The 21,877-nt window shown below is 40.7% G+C and overlaps 1 protein-coding gene across 6 annotated transcripts; it reads right to left on the reverse strand.

Annotated features, from left to right (window-relative positions):
* Positions 1-1,019: 1,019 nt before the first annotated feature.
* On the reverse strand, positions 1,020-19,972 carry LOC111270928 (uncharacterized). 6 transcript variants are annotated; one of them, XM_022851411.2, is made up of 4 exons: positions 19,843-19,972; positions 11,970-12,212; positions 9,840-10,012; positions 1,020-2,613 (listed from the first exon to the last, which is right to left on the reverse strand). In XM_022851411.2, exons 1-4 carry the CDS (start codon positions 19,919-19,921, stop codon positions 2,431-2,433), a joined length of 678 nt encoding a protein of 225 aa, XP_022707146.1. In that variant the 5' UTR covers positions 19,922-19,972; the 3' UTR covers positions 1,020-2,430. The 6 variants fall into 6 exon arrangements, with proteins under 6 accessions (XP_022707146.1, XP_022707147.1, XP_086828821.1 ...); XM_022851412.2 differs by lacking the exon at positions 19,843-19,972 and adding an exon at positions 19,551-19,836; XM_086972695.1 differs by lacking the exon at positions 19,843-19,972 and adding an exon at positions 15,293-15,462.
* Between the last annotated feature and the right edge of the window lie 1,905 nt (positions 19,973-21,877).

Here is a 21,877-nt window from a genome sequence, read left to right on the forward strand (position 1 = left end):
AAGAAGCCCAGTTCCTCGAAGTTTAGCTCAGGATAAATCAATCCTCGTCAACGTATCCAGCGCTATCGATCACATTGTGCGGAGTCATTTTCTACTAAACGGTCTGTTAAAAAAATCCTTTTGACTTGAGAATGGGGTCGCGTTACCAAGCTTTCGTCCGTTATATTACATATAAAATAAGCAATCTATCAATGAATACTTCGATTTTAGCTTGGGCAATTTAGAAGCCGAAGTTGAATCGATAGTATCTGACTCGCAAGCGCCCCGTTTATGCAATGTCCTCGTGGAACCTACAAGTTTACCTGCAGGTATACTAGTGAATATCCGTTACCCGCTACTATAATACAATGAAGCTGTTGTAAATGCAACATCGAATTCTCTTACTTTATACAAGGTAGGATTCGAGTGTCACCTCAGATAAAAGTGAAGAACCTCAGCAAACGAGCAGAGATTCGGTCTTCCCTTAGATATCCTACAGCTACATCGGATCACCTGATAGATATCAGATAGCCTGAGCGAATTTCATACCAATATTCAACATTACACTGTGTATGTGTATGTAATAGTAGGCAACAATTTTTTTTAGCCAATAAAAATACTTCGTTTGATATGGGTTTCATTGATTTTTGTTTTGACGTAGTCTCATGCGTGGCTTAAATTATATTACATTTACTTCGTAAGCTATAAATAATACACCTACATATTACATTCACATGTTAATATCAAGTATTCATTGATCAAATCGTTAAGTATCAACGGTTGAATTGTAGCGCGTTTACCTATAGCATTTTGATAGCAGCGTTCCATTGACGAAATTATAAATTATTCCGTTCCCTCGTATTGCTGTATTAAGTATACGATGGAATAATAACTAAACATTGACTTTCCACTCATAATACTAGCGCGCGCTTTTTCTATTCACAGTGTGTCTTTCATCCACGACACAGAACACCGTAATGATCTACGTCCGTACGTATACTTTTTCGCTAGCGTACGTATTATTTATAAGCGCATTTGCATAGTTTAGATTTATTGCACTGGTTTATTATCTGATGGCTACCGTAACCGTTGGCTAGAAAAACTCGATATCGTTTCGCGATACTAATTGAATACCTTTGATTTAGCATAAGCTCACGGTCGTGACGTAGTAAAAATGTACGTACACATTTAAGAAAATACCCCTTTGTCTTCTTGTAGTAGTAATCAACCTGGCGTCAAATATTCACTCGACTCTTTTTGTTCTCGTTATTTGCCCCCGACACCGTGAAGGTAGATAGTATTAGTTTAATGAAACACACATACCGCTTAGCCTGAACTTGCAACATCCTAACATTATAGCCTATATGCTAACAATTAGAATAGATACGATGGTAATTGGTGCCGCCGTGGATTGGATGGTGCCGCTTGTGAAAAATTGCCTGTACGGCAATTTTGCTGTAGCTACCGAACTTGCAACGGGCTTCACGTAGATTCGGACCGTCTGTAGTATAAATGGCAACGTAACAGATTGCAAAATCTGTCTTTATTCTGTAACATGCATTGCATGTTATTGTGACAGAAAGGGCAATAGTCAATCAAGTTATTAAGGGATTAAAGTTAAAAACAGTTTAGTTAGGTATGGGCAGAGATTCAGAACAAATCTGTCGCCAGCATTGCCTCCTTTTATCCCATTTCATATTATATTCAACTGGTAACCCAACAAAGTATTCGGAGCCGTCTCCTTATCGATACTGTTTTAGTTACAGTACAAAATTGACGCGGAACGCGTACACGTATATCTATGTTTGTCTCACTAACTTCCAATGATTAGCAGCCACTATCTAAGGCAGGCAAAAACAAACGTGTAGGAAGGACATCGTGTTAGATGCCGCGCAGTTTTGTCCCTTCATAGATTCATTTGCTTCATATTTAAAGATTAAGCTTTCCAGTTAGCAGGCCGTTCGTAGAAAGTTTGTAGCCGTAGCAAACAGGTAGCTCATTATCTAATAGTGTATTTTTTATTAAATATTCGCCTTTTCCAGTCGTCCGAGTCAGATTTGGGCCATCCATGTTCGATGTTGTCTATTACACTTGGTGTCCTGCTGAATATTTATATTCGGTATTACTAGCTGCCCCTCTATGCCCACCTGTCTGAATGCAACGGCAGCTGAATGGTTGCGTAACTGACTGAATCTCTCTTTCTAAGCAGACGCCACACAAACAGGCATCTTTATCGAGATGAATGTAGAGGAAGATAATGGGCGAGAGTCAGTGAAAAGTCCGCATGTTATTACAACTATGATTTGTGGAGATGTCGTATTCTGGCGTGGCGTCAAGGCTTTAGTTTGGACGGCTACGTAATTCAATGTTGTTTTACGTTATTCCATGTATCAGTACAGTTCAAGCCATTAGACTAGTTTTTCCTGCTCGACTGATTGCTTAGTGATTGATTTATTTTGAGGGAGAAGCTCCGTGAGCGATGTGTTGCGTTGTGGGCGTCTTCGGGAGTTCGGCAATCGGCGTTAAACAGGGCGATTCTTTCTTGGAGCTCGCAAATTGAACTCCTCCAGTTGGGTCGGCAGCAGAAGCCTGATTGCTGCCGCTGGGCGCAGTGCTGTCACGCCTTTGACTTCCCTGTAACATTAAAGATTAACAAAAAAAAAAAAAAGGTTAGAAAAGCAAAGAACAATACAATTTATCGGACTAAACGAGCTTATTCCTGAAATAGTGCTTTTTCATAAGTATATCCGATTTGCGAAGCATATACCACACGAGGTAATTGTACGAAATAACGGTTTGTATTTATTATATACAGTACTGAATGTCATCGCTAACTAGCAATGCAGCATGACCAGAAAAGAAGAGCACGGACGCATGCAGAGATATAGGCTAGATAAGGTCAAGCTAACCTGTAAAAGAAACGATATTGGCAATACGTTAACTATAGAAGGTTTGCCGGCGGCACAAAACCTTAATAGTGCTTTCTCGGGTTTTTATACACATTTGGCCTCGGATTTAGGTTTTTAATGTATTCAGCCTATCTTTAGAAAGGAGTAAAAATTTTCATTCTACCTTGTATTAATACGTTTCTGAAATAGGTGTATCTGTTGTTTTACAAGAACTACATATTTAAAAGGATTATGTGAGCGAGGGGTTTACATACAACAAATGTCAAACACAGCCCTGTTGAAAACCATAAGCTTCAGTACATTTTCAGTAATTTACCGGTACTTCCGTATTTTTTTACGAATACGTCAAGTTCTAGGGCTTGCCCTCTTTACTTGTGGTAATCATCTCGACATTTCTATACTAAAAATTCCAAAAATATAACGCAATTTTCAGATTTTATACGATCATACATCGCAGTACTTTCAATCCGTTGTAGCATTTACCAGATGCAGAACTATGCTCTTACGAACCTTCAATTCATTATTGTTTATAATTTGTGGAAATGCTCTAACGGCTCGGATCTCTTCATGCATAGCTATACGTCGAATGCCATCGTTAAATATCCCATTATATTCTACAATTTGCTAGACTTTCTCCAAGGTCATCCATTCTGATGTTTGAAGGATCCGACATAAATAATCTCATAAGCGTCCTGATCCCCATCCAGCGAGAGCCAAACAGCAAACGAAACACTTGCGGTTGCTTGGAAATGTTTGAATCTTGCTAACACCTGCCCGCGTAACTCTCATAGTCGTGTCTTTATCTTAATCCTAATTAAAATGTTGTCCTCTATTCTGTTTTCTAACTGGTTTCTCAGTCTCTAATTCTCAGAGAACGATTCGCCATATTTATTATTCTTCTAGGCCTACTTCCGTAAATCGATTGACACAGCAAAACGGTGCAACAGTTTCACGTGGTAACTGTCATTATTCTGTGATCATCTTAGTCGGCACTTCATTGAAATTTGTGACACCTTTGAGGTACTGGGTTTAGGATACAATTCCGTATCGTGACATAAAAATGGTGAAGAATTAGATAAGGTTTCGGTAGGGCTGCATAAAGTGGCACCCTTTCAGTGTGCCCTGTGGCATTTCAATTATTTAGCTAGGCTCTATGCTTCAAATTAATACGCACAGTCAGGCATATCGTGCAATATAGATCGTGTTATTCTGTGGCGATCTTTTTCAATAGAGTCAATTTAGTTTTCGATACTGGCAACCTATTGGTCCACGAGTTAAAGTCGACTAATTCACATCTCCGCTCTATCTGTTGCCGCGCGATTCAGTGAGCCTTCGTGGGTGGACTCTTCTACCTGTAATCAGTCAACCCGTACGGTCTTCCTCGCGGACGTGACCTCCGACATGATGGGCCGGCTACTATAGCTGTCCACAAAAGCGAGACTGTTAACTCTAACACCTGCAATGGCCATCGGGCTTTCTGCCCCTTCCCGGCAGCTGCGACAGCTTTGCCCACCTGCTGCTTTAGCCGCTCCTGCTACTATCAGACGAGCAGTGTTCGTTCGATTCGTGCATTTATCAGTCTTCTCATCTGTCCATTCTCGTTCTTCCTTCGTCTGATCTTTTACATTACTGCCATGAGCTGTATGCCTGTTCTGCAGCCTTCAACGTCGATTCTGGTCGTAGTAGGATTCTGTAGTGCGCCGAGATGTATCTATGGTAGACAGAAAAGAGGGCAATTACTTTGACGGAGAAACCTCAACAACAGTAACAGCGGAAGCCTTTTTTCATTCCCAATCTCATTCTGCTTGCTCGTTCGCTGCCTAAGTCGCTCGTTGCAACTACCTATGCTTGCCGTTCTTCCTGGCTGCCTGTCGTCCTGATAGCTGTCCTATCATTTGGCTCGTCGTAATAAAACCATCAAGGTTATTCAAATGCAGGTGATCGATGGCACTGAATAGAACATCACTGACTGGTCCGCAACGCAAGCAGGACAAGGAGCGCCCACTGCCGATACTCCTCACTTACCCTCGCCTTCTAAAGACACTCGGCATGCCCCCCGCGGGCCTGCCGTGCTGCCCCGGAAGGCCGTGGCGCGTAGAATTCTACTACACAAACCATAAGATGCCACCGTTTTCGACCTCCTGCGCCGAATAGTACTGTTAGTGATATAGTGGTGGGCACAGAGAGCGTCCCTGTAGGTCGCTAGGATACTACACCCGTTCAGAGTCACGCACATGCTTGTCGATGTACGCGCACGTGTACATGTATTTAGACAACCACAAAACAAAGTGAAGCGGAGTGAGTATTTGCATGCGTAGGAAGCGACGACCCAATCAAGAGGCCCACTGTAGTACAGCCAAAGTACGTACAAATTACGCGAAAATAGCCACGTGGCTGAATCTAGCAAGTTTATCGCACAGCGTTTTTGAAACATCATCTAGTAGAACCTCAACTGATATACCTTGATAAACGTCTCTCATTAAACACGCATGCACGAGATACATTTAATATCTATAAACAAGGAATGGGGAGATATTCTTTTCTACCCTACACTCTCATTTGCCATTGTTTGAAAAAATACATCGCTATTTTTATCGTAAAAAAAGGACAGAGAACCATTTCTAGACATTCTAAATACAGCGCCGAGGTAATCTTGTTGCTAAAACTGTGCCATTTTAGTTCAAGGTGCTGTCACATTAGTTATGATATTTCTGCACCAAGAAAGTGGGAAAACTTTGAAAACCCGGTCAGGATATCTCAAAAATCTGTATAAACTAACAGACGAATAAAAACACCAATAGTAGTAAAGAATATTATTATAATTGCTAGCAGTCTACTATGCATCTTGTTTGTAAGGTGTGTATATGTATATTTTTACTCTATTCCTCTATAGCCGACGCGTTCTGCACAGCCATGTCACTTCCGCCTTCACTACTTTTGCAGAAGCCGATAATTGCTTCTCGTTACCATCCTTCTGCAATGGCCGCATCAATACGTCGTTGTAGAGAGCGTGCAAATAATGTATGCTACGGGTAGAAATCACATAATTACTGGCCTGGCGCTGGCACGGAAACGTCGCCAGGACATTGTCCAGCCAATCTGTGATCAAGATATACAAAAGCGGGAAAAGTATAAACGATAATAAAATAGATAATAACGGTAGAACCGTCGTGGCCTTGGCTGAGGCTGGATGCTCCGATTTTGTATGGGTCAAGAAGCAGTATGTTGTTTTATGAAACGAATAGCCCTGTTGTCAGGACAGTATTTAGGACTTCGTTTGCGCTGCTGTAGACACGTATGATAGCCTTGTATAAAGAATGCTGATCCGGGAAACAATAGCCACCAAACTCTATCGGACGTGTCCAGGTAGCTGCAACAACTGAAGCCAGAGCAGCGGTGCAAAGCAAATGTAGCTTTTATTAGTGATTGTCGCTGGCTTTAGGCCTTACATCCAAATGGCAGACGTAGCATGAGCTATTGTTTTTGCAGTGAAAGCTAGACCTCGCTGATCTGAAGTTTCATCTTGTTGCACCCACACATATGTCTGTACGACACTACGATAGGCTTGTAGCTACTCGGCCACTTAGAGGTTTGATGGTACTGGTATACTGCTAGAAATTACGCTGCATAGAGATTTCTAAATAATAAATGGGAAGCTTGATCAGGTTTAAGTGGTAGTTACTTTACGGCGTACGTTAATGCCCGCACAGTAACTCTTCCCTATGGTCTATATGCTTCAGGTCCAAAGCTTCGAATTTGGGCTGGCAGCCGGTAGCCGTACGCCGGCTACATTACACCTGGGTCATACTCATGTCGAATTTGACCGTAGCCACACAAATGCTAAACTGTGATTGCGTACACGATCGAATTTTGACTTCAATAGACTATCGACTTGTTTCCTCATAAAGAAAAACAAACAAACGACTCTGTTAGGCTCACATGGTTAAACTTTACGGGTAGTAATAACTAGGTAGGCAGCAACCCCACATTTGAGGTGAGAGAATCCTTCATTTGGCTGCAACGCAGAACTCGAATTTACCTAAAAATTGAATATCGTAAATTCCCATTCTGACAGGCACGAACACAAAGTATCAATTGAACAGTCAAATAGAAAAGCTGTTGTCTCAGTAAAAAGAATCGCGACATCTTTTTCGGAGCTGATTATATAATTCAGTTAAAAAACCATTGAGCAATCATCTTTGCGTTGGTACGTCGCTGTGACATGGGCATATTACTAAGTCTATGTCTGTAAATGCTCTGGCGCCGCGTCAGGCGTATAGGCCTGTGGCTGTGTACTGCTGCGACTAACTAGATCATTCATTGTGTGTGACCTACGACAATGGTCGATAATGGACTGAGTCAAGAAGATCTCTGAACTCGTTCGATTCATTGTGTTAACTCAACTTACTATAATGTCTCATTATATAGTATTATTGAATAGCAGTTACGTCAACATGCGCGAGCTAACTGAAAGCGGCCTACTGAAGCTCGTGACTTTTAACGATTAAATTGACTGTAACCACTCTTCTTCCAGTTGCCGGACTTTATTTATAATTAACATGCCAAATCGACGTTTCAGCGCCCGGCATCAATATCGTTATCGATAAGTATGGCAACATGTTACCATCGACATTTCCGCTCAACCTTAGTACTGGAATATTCACTTGAAAAAATCTGATATAACAAATTATGGCTACCATTCTTCGATACAACTAATTTCTATGTTTGTTTTTAAAACTGCAACTTAATCATGGCGATTAACTTATCTAGTAAACAGCAATAGTTCTTGCCCATGAGTATTTTTCACATCGGAACACCATTAGGACGCACGTTGATGACCCAAATACATACGACACTGTCCTGGCACCTGTTTGCAGACCGCAAAGACGACACCTAGATGAACCTTAGAATCAAGATACCCGCAACAAGTAGGCGACTTCGAATTTTTTTGACAAATCGTAGAAAAAACGAAATTCAAACATTGGATAGACAAAATATTTGGCAAAATTGTGAACCAACGAACTGGGTCGTAATGAGCAATACGGCCCCCGTAAAGCGCTTGAGGCCTCGCGGAGCTCGAACGACGTGTGTTGATATGCTTTTCGCAGTTGGGAACTCAGAAGGCACAAATAATCTTGGTAGGTTCAGTTCTCAATCACCTCATTCCGTGGTTGGCCTATCGGGCGAATGGGATGTTATCGATGAGATTCCCTTTAGTAGAAGAAATCCGAAGGGTTTTGACGTCTCCGTCTTCACGAACTCGCCAACGTCTATGTATATCAAAGCTTTCCTCGATGGCCAAGCACTGGCAAAAGGCGCGGAAAGTGGCGTACGGAGATTCGTTGCTGAAATGAGGAAATATCAGGGCACGATACCGCCTCAGGAAGCAGCAGAATTTTGTGATTTATTTAACCGCTTTATCAATGCCGTCTTAATCAGGGTTGTGACGCCGCATGTCAGCGTGCAGGTTCGCTTCTCGAATGGGTACTGCCTCAATCTCGTCTCAGAAAGGATAACGAGGATGCACGTCGACTGCAGAATTGGCGTTCCAACCGAAGCAATCGTAACCCTCCGTAGGCCGAATCAGCCGGTAGAAACTCAGAAAATCGATTTGAAGCGGCAAGTTTCCATGAACGCTTTGACAACAGCGGACGGATGGCAACGGATCACTGTGTCAGATAAAAAAGATGCACCCCTTATATACATCGATGTTCAATGGTGTGGACCTCGCAAGGTAGCCAAGGAGAATGGAACAGACCCAAAAACGCACCGGTTAACAGACCCACGAGCAGCCCGTAATGATAAATCGGACGAAAAAACTGACTCAGATAGAGTCAGTTCGTGCGAAGACGGTCCTTCGCCAAAACAGCCACCGAAAGCACCTTCAAAGAACGGTCGGCCCTATAAAAAGCAATCTAAAGATGTAACAAGGGGTGGACTGCGATTGAAACGAGGGATAAACAAAAATAATATAAACCAGATTTAGGAGCAGACTACTGAGAGAATCGTGTCGAATAAGGATCAAGTAGAGGAGAGTGACTGGTAATGAGCACGGTAAAAAGTCGTAAATACAAGCAAAATTTAAAACAACATAGTTATGAACTTCATATAGTCCGTGCGTAAACTTATAATAAATAGATCTAGGGAGTCAATGTCTGCTCTAGCATAGGCGCTCTTACCAAACACAAAAATGCAGATCACCAACTATGCTACATAGCACTGCGGCATTTTCGAAATGGTCTTTTTTGCTTGAATTATGTTTGTCGCGTAGTCGAGTTTAACGCACGATCTAACGCAGGCCAAAGTCAGGCAAACTTATTCGTAGCCAGTTTCGATCGTGAGTTCTTAAGGGGATCGGGACTTCGGCAGGAGGTTACGAATTTCTATTCTGATAGATCTCTTAACCGGTTTTATTAAAAAAAAAGGCTGAGTAAATCGGCCAAAATGAATGCGATGAACCCTGCACACAGCATTTCTCTAGCGTAGCCTGTTCTAGACCTATTTATAATAAAAAGACAAAAGTAACACCGTGCTTGTTGTTGTTCAATCGATAAAACAGTCAGACGTAATATTTCCTGAACGACTAGATAATTCGGTAAATTTTTTCAAACCTTATGGCCAAGCCGGCTCACGGCTGGTCATTTGTTTTCTATTGACGATCTTATCATGCCATGGAGGACGTGCAGCCAAACGTGCATAGGATCACAGTAACTGAAATTTGCTGAACGATTTACTAGTACAAAGTATTGTCCGCAAAATGCCGCTGCTCTAAAATCCGTGCCTCGCTAGTTTGCTTTACAAAAGCCACGAAACAAAGATTGAAGAGGTGTTGCGTGTACGATAAGCAGTTCACATCCGACGACACTACTTGCCGATGCCTGTACGTTTCCTCTGAGTAAGTCACTTTCCCGATATGTCTTCATTGTCTTCTTTGCGTCATCTTTCACCTACCTGAACGCTATGCTGGCGAACTTTGTCAATAACGATGTCCATGTTGGGAATGGAACATCGAGGAATTGTCGCGATAGAAGATCGTCTCCTTTGATAGTGTGGGAACAACGGAGGGCCATCTAGTGCTTCCTCTTGGGCCATCTGAATAATTGTTGGCTCTTCCTCGACCTTACCTAAAAAATAAAAAAACTATTAGAGTGCACTCTTCCACCTTATTATTATCAAGATTATTATTATTAAGGTTATTAGACCAGCATCCTTAGTTCTCACAGAAAAAAGGGCATGTTTTTTGTCTGCTATGTAACCTTTATGGCTCATATTGTCTTTCAACAGAAATTATCTCCTCGGCCTTAATTCATTCCATAGTTCCATAAACCAAGGCATTATATATATAAGCGAGTAAGCCGGTTACGTTAAGAGCTGGACAAGAAGTGCCTGCAATTAAAGATATGGATCCATAAAATATTTTTAACCAAAAGCGGTCACACTGGATAATGAACTATGTCCTAATCACTTCTATCAGACGGGATAAACTTATACGGTAACCTTATATATAGTTTTTTATTAACATCGATTATATACGATCAAAAACTAGCTACACGAAACTCCTTCCGGGAAATATCACACGTATCACTATATTCGATTTAGCTCGTAAACGTTTTCTATAGATCTAAATATAATAGGTAGGCTTGAGAATAGGACGAGATAGGTACACGTGAAAATCAGACTCTGCAGGCCGGTGATATTGTTGCTATGGCCTAACTATTTTTGTGCTCGTAGATGGATGTGAAAAGTCGCCGGCCTTGACAAAGATAGCCATAACTCCGCCCACAGCAGTTCACTGAGATAGTCAAGGATAGGACACGAATTAGGTACTATATTCATTGTCTTGTGCATTTACGTTGCTATCGATCAAACGTTGCCACAATTTGCTGCTACATGGAGAAATGTTTGCTGCTTCTGCTCATACTGTACGGACACGGAAGCTGACCCTATGGTTTTGTCCGGCCACCATACGCGTAGACATCCATTTACACACTACATCGTAAGGTCTAGTGTCCGAAAGACAAACTAACTCCCTATCTTACTTAAGACTATTTAGTTTATTTCTTATATGTATCGTGGTGGGGCCCTCCGTCACAAAAACCATGTTATCACGAATGATATCATTAAACTGTGTTGGACATTTGTATTTTGAACTATGTCTGTTTTTCCTCCCAACACGTACTCGTATACATGAAACACTGACAATTTCAATCGAATTATCAATCAGCCGATCGATTAAGCAATGCACGCAACTTTGATGGATGCTTCGCTACCCTCTGGTCGCGCCGAGGTGTTATGTCTGACGTTACATGAATAGGTGACTCTCGGAATCAGCGCACTGTCAGTCATTATCTCAAAATAACGTTAGTCGATCGAAAACAACTATAATGTCCTGCCATATAGATTTTCATTTATCCGAGACCAATTCCAAATCGGATCCCTAACGGCGGCTCAGGATCCAAGTCATGCTTTACTCTCCACTTACTTACATTGCCCTAACCCTAACGCTCTAAATTTTAGCTAAATTTCTGGCTGTCAAGTCGGTCAACGTATAGTTGGCTAGCAGTTAACAATTTTTATTTATTTTTGGCCATAGTCGATGATTTACATACAAGACGGAATATCAAATTGGGGTGTAAACACCGACCGTTGAAAATCATATTGCATTATTGCCTAGGAAAAAACTGAGGAACGTGGACGTTCAAACATCCCTAACTCGCTAATTTAACAAAAAATAATAATGCGTTATTAAAAACAGATGTATGATCTTGTTTTTAACCTTAAACTATTTTTAAAAGTAGATACGGCCAATGGTACTATCGTCTTGGCGTAACTTGTTTTATTTCTATAACGCACTAGTCAGTGTGGCAAAAGCCAACACGGGATAGTAAAAAACAAACTGTTCCATAGATTTTTCTTTATATTTAAAGCTGGGCTGAAATTAACAGCAACCACCCTACTTTATTTTCAGCTTTCAGTCTAAAGAGCATTTAACATATACCTATGACTACTGGACAGTATGCCAATTATATCAGTCAATGAGTTGAATAAAAGTAACGTAAAGGTTTAGAAAAACCAACTTACCTTGCAACGTACATCTTCGTACAATCATGACGAAAAGCAGAGAAAAAAACACCGCTAGCGTAGCTACAACGCCCATGATGGCTGGCTGGTAACCGTAAAGCAAACTGCCCATGGTGCAAGCCATTATTGAAAGTGTGGACAATGCAATGAGAGCTACGATCCACATCATATTGTCATCTGCCCATTTGCGTATCTTCAGCTTCGTGTTCTTTTCGAACTTGGTTTCAGTCATTGTGTTGCCAGCTGAAAGAGTAGGTACCGCTCAATCACTCTGTGTATGAACGTTTGTTTAGATCTTTGGAGTACTACACTATGGGCATAGACATCGTTTAGCATTATATCTTTACTTTTAACCGATGCCATAAATATTGCTAACAAATTGTCGTTCCGGCGAAGATCCTAATCGGTATAACGCACCAGTTTCAGAGTGTTCAGTATCAATCATTCTCAGAACACAAATCATCCAACACCATATTATATACTGTTACCGATCAGGTAGAACTGATTCCGAGCCATCATTTGGAAATTAGTTTTCAATATGACTATCAGAAAGTTTACGTGAGAATTCTACTGACACCGCTGCTGTAAGATCGTGTACCTCGATATGTTACCTTGTATATGTTTAAAATCAAGAATCATCCATCTTATTTATCGATTGTTATTGATTGATAACAAATACGAATTTGATTGAAGGATTGTCTTGCGCAAATTATGCAAAAAGAAACGCTATTTAATTTCTAGAGTGTAGTATTCTGCCCGGGAGCCTTTTAAACACCGCGATGCTGACGGACTAGGCCCTTATTAATTTCAGATCACAAACACAAAAGTCTGTATATATATATATATATATATATATATATATAGACAAAGTATATAGAAAGACTATATAGATAGATATTTTTTTGCAAAGAAGATCAGTAACCTTCCCGCTTGATCAGAATATCAAACTCTCATTCGTCATTGAGCTTCTAAGTTGACTGATTCCAACTAATTCGTTGATGGACGACGTGCTTAGAACAACAACAAAAAAAAAAAGAACTTTCTCGGATAAATTATTTTGAGGATGAGGCTATTGTAGTCGGTGAGACGATCAGTAAATGACGATTAGGGGGTAAGAGGAAACATTTTTCGAGTCGAACAGGCGGATCCGTTTAAATCCGGCCAAGGAGTATCGTTAACCTTGTCGAGTGGTAACGACTTCGCGTTTCTTTTCTGCGCTTTGCTTCACCTTAGTTTCCTCGGCGCAAGTAGATGGCGCGCTATTTGAGTAATAGGTTTACCTCCTTTCATAAGCCTTATACGTTCCACCACTAATTACCATACTACCACTCTTAGAGCTCTCTATTTGTTACTCTTCCACGCGATTGATTCGAATCTGGCTAGAGTAATAGCGTAAAAAAAGATATAGGTTCAAACATTTAAACGGTTACCTGTCTTTCTCTTTTTTAGACACCAGTTGAAAATTACCTGGCATGGTATGACACGACTATTGTTCATCGCGGCAACACACGTCTTCACTAGGACAGAAAAAGTCATGACATAGCAAGCTCGATCCCGTAAAGAAAGCACGCAAAACAAAATTACTTCAATCACGCGTCAATTATCATGACGCACAAAACCGCCCACGTATTGCTGGCACGAAACACGTCAGCGGTTTGTTAATACGAAACGCCCACGAACATCTGTTATGTCAATAATGTTTCAACCTGTTTGCTGCTATTGTGTGTTTGTTGCGTAAACGTTACATAATCAGCAGGCGACCAGTTTTATGAAGTTCGCATTGCGGGCTTTGTTATCGTCTGCCATGTGTTACATGGCCGCTAGACGAATACATAGCATGAGCCAGCCTGGTACGACAACGAGAACTGAATAAGACCGGGAGATGACCACCTAAGGTTCTAACACGTCGGTGGTTTGAACAAGATTGGGTCGGTCCTAATAATACGGGCACGTACACCTCGTCACAAGACGAAACGCTTCAAAATCGTATTGCTTGAATAGCGCGCTAAAATAGCAATTGTATGTAAGATCAGTCGCCTTTAATAGATATTCCTTCAACATGAGAATGCGCAGGAAAGGAATCATGGTGGAGCACATGAGCTCACTAGCATTAAAACAACGCATCCCGATTTGGAACCTTGTTCCAGATGAGGTTATTTTCTGGATGAACAATAGAAAACCTTAGTCTAACAAATACCGATTATTATACAAGCAAGCATCTGCATACCATCCGGGGGAGCAGCTCGAAGCACATAAGTACCGTACATGATGTGGCATCCGTTAGTGACACAAATATGGCCTTGTAGCACATTCACTGGCAAAATCAAACAACTAATAGTTGTGCGCCTAAAATTCAACCAACTCTTGCAATGTTGAAACGACATAAATAGCATTGTCAGACATGCCATTGAATCTCTGTACAACACAAGCATAGGTAGGCATGCCTTTATCGAACTGTGTAATTTTAGAATGATTACGTAGCTAGCTCGGAGCTAGCAAACGTAAAGTGCTGCTAACGTGGACACGATGCCCCCGATAAACAAACATAGCTTTAGTTTTGCCGCTTCGTCCGAAAGCCAACATAGTGACAAGCCAACGCTGGTCAGCAGCTGTAAGATTGGTCTCTCCATATAGTCACGGCAGAGCTTAACACTGTTTCACAAAGACGCGCGAAATAGCGCTTCCATTTATTGTGACAACCGCAAACAAACTTTCACGAGACGTGACATACGTGAGGGCATTTTACAACGATACTATGCACGGACAATCGTTATTAACGGCTCCGGGCGTATCCACCGAGTACTCAACAATTAATATCTAAATAGAGGTAATGATGCATTGTAAAACTTTCGTGAGTGGGTTTTTTTCTAAATGCACTATTCCGTTTTCCTAACTTTTACTTCGATCTCTCTAGGGTCTGTTACTGCAACAAAATTTTTTCATTAATTGGGTCACATCCTTCTCCCAGGATGGCACATACCTCAATCAGTTATTATCACAACTGATTTTACATCAGTGAGTAATTAAGGGGAGTAACACACAGTTTCTGTAAAAACCATACACTGACTTCTGGGTTTCCCTTATAACTATTCGCGTAACAGACCTAGCACTGTCTTTTCATAAAACTTGAATTGCGTTAAAATGAAAAGACGAGGGTTCAATGTGGGGCCTTTATCAGCGATTGCTGACTGAACGACGGGTCTGCAGACATAATGCTTCCTCTACGTGCAACTACTTTGATTGTTCGCTTACTAGTAGGTCGCAATAGAACAACATTTAATCTATTACTATTACAGCGATAATGTCACTAGCGCGTTACACACGAGATCGACAGTTGGGTCGGTTTTTTTTAGGACAGGCCGTAATGCTGGCAAGAAAATGCACTAGCAGCACCGTTAATTCTACTCCGCAAGCAGTAAGACACACGACAAAAGTCGAGATCAACATATCGACCATCTGAAGAGGGACTCCGACAGAACAGGCGTCATATGATGTTCAGCACTGGCTAGTATTGTCCTCTATTCAGTGTTCGATGTATATGCCCATAGCGTCCGCACAGGGTAGCAGCCACGTAAAGCGGCAGCCAGCATTGCTAAGCATTCCAGCATCCTAAGCAGCCAGCATATCCACTATTGAACACAAGGTTCAATAGGATCTGAACTGTGGAACCTTCGGAAGGTCTACAGGGCTCGCGCAGGCCAAACAGCTGTCGCTCATCCGGTATAGCTAATTCAAGTAACCCTGTTCTCATTACGGTATCGAGTCGATACAATGTAGCCCGACGTTCTTGTAGCTTAGGATCGTTCGACCTAGGTGTGAAGATCCGGGTGACGTGTATCCACGCACGAACCGAGTGGAGATTATTACATGGACTACTTTCATGGATTATGCATTAGAAGGTTTTAGATATCATTTTGTCTAAGGAAAAGTACATTTAAATACACGTTTTGCGTAGAGGATTATGTTCGTCTTACATATTCAACGTGCGAAAACCATAAATATTCTGTCTTTTACATTTGAAGCCACTATTGCATTAAAAAAAAGAAAAGAATATACCCTATCCAGCCAACCTCAGTCAGAACGTTTTGAGCAACGAATGGAGAAGTAGAGCTGTTTCAACATAGTGCCATAAGTCGTTCTTGTGTTTAGTATATATGTTTACACAAGAAAAAAATTAATTGGCACCTGGTAAGTTCAACTAAGCCAGCAATTAAAATGTTCCCTATTCGGTTTCTTTTAAAATAGGCAGTTCTGAACGGTTTCGCTAGACGACCCATCATTAACGATCCGCCATCGTACACTAACACTTTTTATATGATACTTGTTTTCGCTTCTGTTAAAAAAATAAGTATTTGATGTATATTACAGCTCTCGTTTTTGGGGTCTGACTCATCCAGGGAGTGCTAGTCCTCTGTGGTGCTTCGTATTCCCCCTTTCACTCTCGTGTGCGTTTTGCCAAGCACATAAATATCATACACGGCGTTCTCCAACAATATAAAATCCATTCATATGAAAAATTTGAGATATCGTTCAGGCTCATGTGATGTTTTAGTAATTTCCACACCCTTGTTGCGATATTCCTCTTTTTCGTAGTTATGTTTGTTTCTGGCACTATTTCTAGAAACAGTTATTTCGTCTAGTTTTTGATATGTCAAATTTTACAGAAAAATTCACTACATTAAAAGCAGCGTCGGGCTCAGTAATATCGTCAGAGTGACCAAACGCCTTTTCGATGGTGGCAGTCTGACGAATGTTATTGTTTTCGTCAAGCGTCCGGTACCGTCCCTAAGCGTTGTTTCTAACTTGAAGCGATCCTACTGGCCGCGTTGCTATCTTGATGGTGACAGGAAGGCAGTAGTCAAACACCTACTGGTTTGACATACGCACGTAATCATTTACGCGTATTTCTTGTATTATCTGTTGAAAGTACTGATAGAAAGCGTCATCTGATGTAGCGAAACAACGGAAAAAATGGTCAGCCCGGCATCCTATTGAATGATGTATGTATGTATTTTTTGGTGGATAACAAATAAGTCTACAGGAACCTCAAGCTATATCCCAAACAACTAAAATCAGTGATTAATAATGATCAATCTATTGGTACCAAGGTTTTTTTAACTTATACAAATCTTCGTTATATTTATCTCGGCTAACTGTCATTCATGGAAGGCAACTGCTTTATAATTACACATGTTGCGTAGTAGATGTTTAGACAATTTCCAAGTTACTCAAGTTAGAGGTCAAGCCTATGCCTCTAAATGTTCCCTGGCTTCTGATGTCAGCAGGTCTCCCCCATACAACAGTTTGGACGCAGCTGTGTTATAGATGCCAACAAAAAAGCCAGAAGGTTTCTCGGTAATAAACCCTTGACTATGCCATTGAAACTTTGCCTATGTAGTACATTCACTGTGTTATGAGCAACGACGTTTTGAAATCTGTCCTCCTTTTTCCTGTATCTTGTACAGGAGCAAACGGCGCGTGAAGTCTATGAAATTAAATAGACCTTGAACAGGGGTCGTCCAACAGGGAATTATAGTCGCGTTGCAGATGGCATCGATGCAGAAACGTGACTATAAAAACAAAACCGCTGAAAGATATCAAATCGACGTCAACGATCATAATCTTGCTTACTGCCGCTATGTTTACGTGTCCAAAACGTGCCGCCCTTTCGTCACTGATGATGATGTGGCTTTTGTTTGGCTTCGCCGTTCTCTTTCTTGCATCGTTACTATCGGTAAGCACCTAGCAAACACTTGCTTATCGTCCTGCAGACAGAAAAAACCAGGATCAATTTGCCACTATATCGCAGAGGTCGGCGCTTCTATTGTAGAAGGCGAAAGGCCACTGTGTGTATGGACACAAAGGTCAAAACACATTCTGTCGGCCTCGTTGGTCCGAGGCTGGTTTGTGGCATTGTTCGAGCCAGTAGAAATAATATGCTATCCGTTTCGTACTAGTAGTCGATGGTTGCGGCTTGCACTTGTATGTTTGCTTTTTTGTTGAATAACTGCGGGCAGATTGACAAACAGTTGTGGAGAACCCGGCACGGTGTTTAAAAAGTAGTATGCCTTGATAGACATACACATTATAGCTTGCTTTCGCGCCATTGATATTCTATATAATAGTGCAGAATCTCTGAGCTGGCAAACGCTGCTGATGTATGCATTGTGTGCTTTTTTTTTGCTGCCTGCTCGTACCTAAATCTTATTAAAAAGATGCGCGGTAATGCCAATCTAGTTCCACCTTACACTCATCTCTACGAAACTCAGATGTACAATTGGACATGATCAATTGACGGGCTTAACTAGTATCACGACAATTCAAGAAGCTTCAGCATTCAGATGCCGAATTAAACTGCAGGTTAAAATAAAATGCATGGACGGGACGCTACACTATAGTGAAAAGTACTTCGTATGATCAAATTTTCTGCAATAGAAGGCTCTACACGGTTTTTGTATACAGTTTATTAGAAGGGGAGTAAATCTTATTAGAAGTTTCGTTTTTCTATAGATCCAGAAAAAAAAACTACTACTATATAATAAGAACTAATAGATACTACTATAGAATAAGAACTAGTTTTAGCAGATTACATAAGCAGTACGGCTAACGTATGGCGATCGAATGATGCTTAAGGGTGATGTTTCTGTTACTCTTTGCATGCTCATTTTTGGTGCTATATATGGATTTTTTTTTCAATCCAATCAAATGTATATTTTCGCTTGAGAAATAGATAAATTAATGCACTTTCAATTAATTTAGCTTTTTTTTTAATTTGAATTAACATTTGTAGGTCCATGTCATTTCTATCCTTAAACGTAAAATACGAGTTCTTAGTTATGGCCTTTCTATCTAGGCTCAAATGTCTGCTGGATAGAGTTGGAAAAGTTTTGATCTTACCATTTAGCACAAATGTGTATTCTGGATTATTAATGATTGAAATAACGACAAATACTGCAACGTGTATATGGCCACTTTGACAAGTACAATTGCGAAAAATTCATAAGTAATAACTCAAATTAATTATACCATAAAATACACATTATATCTACTTTTCAGGTAAAAGCTCAATATCTGATAATTCAGGCTAGACTGAATTGAAATAACGACTGACTTCGGTAAAGCTTCGTAGCAAACGTTCCAGCACAATTTAGATACTCTTTTGACAAATCGTAACAACGAGACAGGAAAAGTAATCAACATTGAGTTTCTTATGTGACACTTTCCCATTGGGGTACATGTCCTATTATGTTACTGTGATCTTAATTAAAAAAAAATTGATTTAGTTGCAGTGCCGAAGTGCAGGCCTCAAGACTCCGGGAGTGGGTTAACAATTTGCACAATTCATATTATACATGAAGAAACTATTGCAAAACAGTCATTCTGTCTCTGAAACAACCTAAGCATCTTTATACAAGGTATAAAACCAAATGGGTCTTTATAGTTTATTCTTGAACACCGACTCATTTCTAACTGAAACTGCTTCATCGACATGAGGCAATCATGCAACTATTACTTAATGTATTTTTAAAACTATACATAGCACGTTCCTACAGTTCAACTTCCCACAGCTAGCGTACTCACATGAGTCCATTGTCAAGTTTGTTGTATGCTATATTGCTAATTAGACCTTTTCTCAGGCAGTTCTTATTATTGTGCACTAGACACAAGCGAGTCTATCTGACAGATTTGTCACAGCAACGTATAGACAAGGCCCGGCAGCTCTCCATAAATCTAGTCCGTTTTTTGTACAGCGTTTACACTCAAAGCCTTTCACCTCAATCTTGGCGCCGATTATCTAGTCAAGTCTAGTTTCGCAGGGGCGTTAGTTCAGCTAGACATTGTGCGCCGGAAATTTTTGACAGTCTATGCTCACCAACTTGTCGTTTCGTCCAAGGAGACCCCCACTTGTGGATGGGCCAATATTTTACTGCTCGAACTCGTGCCATTCGCATGAGATTACCGGGACGGCCGGTTAGGCTTGTTAAGCAGAGCTAAGTGAAGCAAAGTAAAATGCGGAAAAGAAAAGCATGCCCCAGATGGTCGTTCTTTCTTTCTTCGGCTTCATGCCGTACGTTCTTTCTAATAATTTCGCCGCGACGGATAATCTTAACGATCATAAAAATCACGGCCGTAGAAGATATTCAGCCCGCGAAACTATGAATACTCAGCTCCGCTACTATGGCAGTACCGTTGAAAGAAAGAAGGATGGCGATTGCCTCGGCGAATAGTTTGTTTGTTTGTCATAGATGGCCCTCTCTGCCTCAACCCTACCTTGCAATATACCGTCTATAAACTTTGGAACCGACCACCAGGATGATCGCAAGTTACTGTTCGAATCTTCGACCATGGTAAATAGTATCAGCTGAAAATACCCATGTAACACCCTAGCACAACTCGCAGTTGTGAAACAGTATTCGTATCTGTAATATCCTGAAAGATGACGGTAAGGCAAGGCTGACGACTAGTGTAAACATTGAATTTCTGCGGGAAAAAACATTTTCAAGCCGACGTTGCAAACCATCGAGTTGATACGTTCTACGATCCGGCAGTACGTCTAACAGTACGCTCGACTGTTGGTGACCTATTACAAGTGATTAAGGGAAGACAATATAATGAAATGTAACTATACTCTGCGTATACTTTAGTAGAGTGGATAGACGTTTTACAAGCATGTTCACTATTACAAATTCAGTACACTCCATCACACTCAGTCGTTTAGTCGCTAATTGCAACCCAGCTGTTCCAGACTTCCCTTTTGTAATGCATGTAAAGGATGATGGAGTAGTAATAACATGTGTTGCTTTCTAAATGATTTAGAACGACGTGCGGAATGGGAACGTAATCGTCTGGGTTTGAAATCGGGCCTAGACATACGCCATTTTGTGTTGAGAGCTAACCATCTCCTACCAATGCATTCATCACAATACCAAAATTGAGAATATTTTGATTTAAGAAAGAAACAAGTCGTGCGGGTACCGTGTGGTAGTTGAAGGCCGCTCCCTATAAATTAGGAAAAGAAAGTTAGCGAACAGCTTGAACCTGACGTGTGAAAAGCATATTATATATGAATGCTTTTTTTTTTGGGATTATATATCTATAAGCTTGAACATTTCCTAATTAAGTGACCGTATATTAATAGTCCTATATATAGACAGAACGCAATCTTATACGGAGCACTAAAAAACACTGCTTCGCTACATCAGAAAATGTACATACTGTTCAGGCATAGTTTGTAATTGTGGTTGTGTTTGCTTTCAAAAATGATAAGAATAATAATGGCGTACACTCGTATAGAATTAAGGGCTATCTAAGATATTAGAAACGATCCTGTTTGCTAAAATGATAAAACATTGAGTCGAGGTGTTTGCAATTCATTTCTTGATATATCTTTTGCAGATGTTGGCGGGCCTCCTGAATTCATATCTACGTTGATTCGAACAAATCAAAGAAAGGTCAAATTTTAAAAATCTGCTTTTCCTAACACAAGATTTATTAGTGTAACGTTCTGTAAGGCATCGTGTATGAAGCATTGCATTGGTCACCTAGGACCAGATATTTGCTTCGTGGAAATAAAGGTATTACTCTTCAGTCATCATTTGCGTGAATTTTCCGAAAGACAATCGTAGTCCTCTCAGAAGACATTTCAATACGTAAGCGCTTTCGTGATAAGATCTGAATGCTGTTCGATGAGACTACTAATATTTAACGGAAATCCTTTTAGTGCACAAGCAGAGCTTTCAGAAACCAGCAGTGTTCCGTCACAGACTAAATGTCGAGATCAAAAGTACGTCTTTCCAAATACTTAACAAACCGTGCTCCATACATGATTTTACGTGAACGGTAGTGTGTAAAGCTGCATACATAGATACGTTTGAAGAGTTGGAAATAGGCCGCTATTGAGCAAAATG

The sequence above is a fragment of the Varroa jacobsoni genome, unplaced genomic scaffold, assembly GCF_002532875.2.
Source record: "Varroa jacobsoni isolate VJ856 unplaced genomic scaffold, vjacob_1.0 contig00206, whole genome shotgun sequence".
NCBI lineage: Eukaryota > Metazoa > Arthropoda > Arachnida > Mesostigmata > Varroidae > Varroa > Varroa jacobsoni.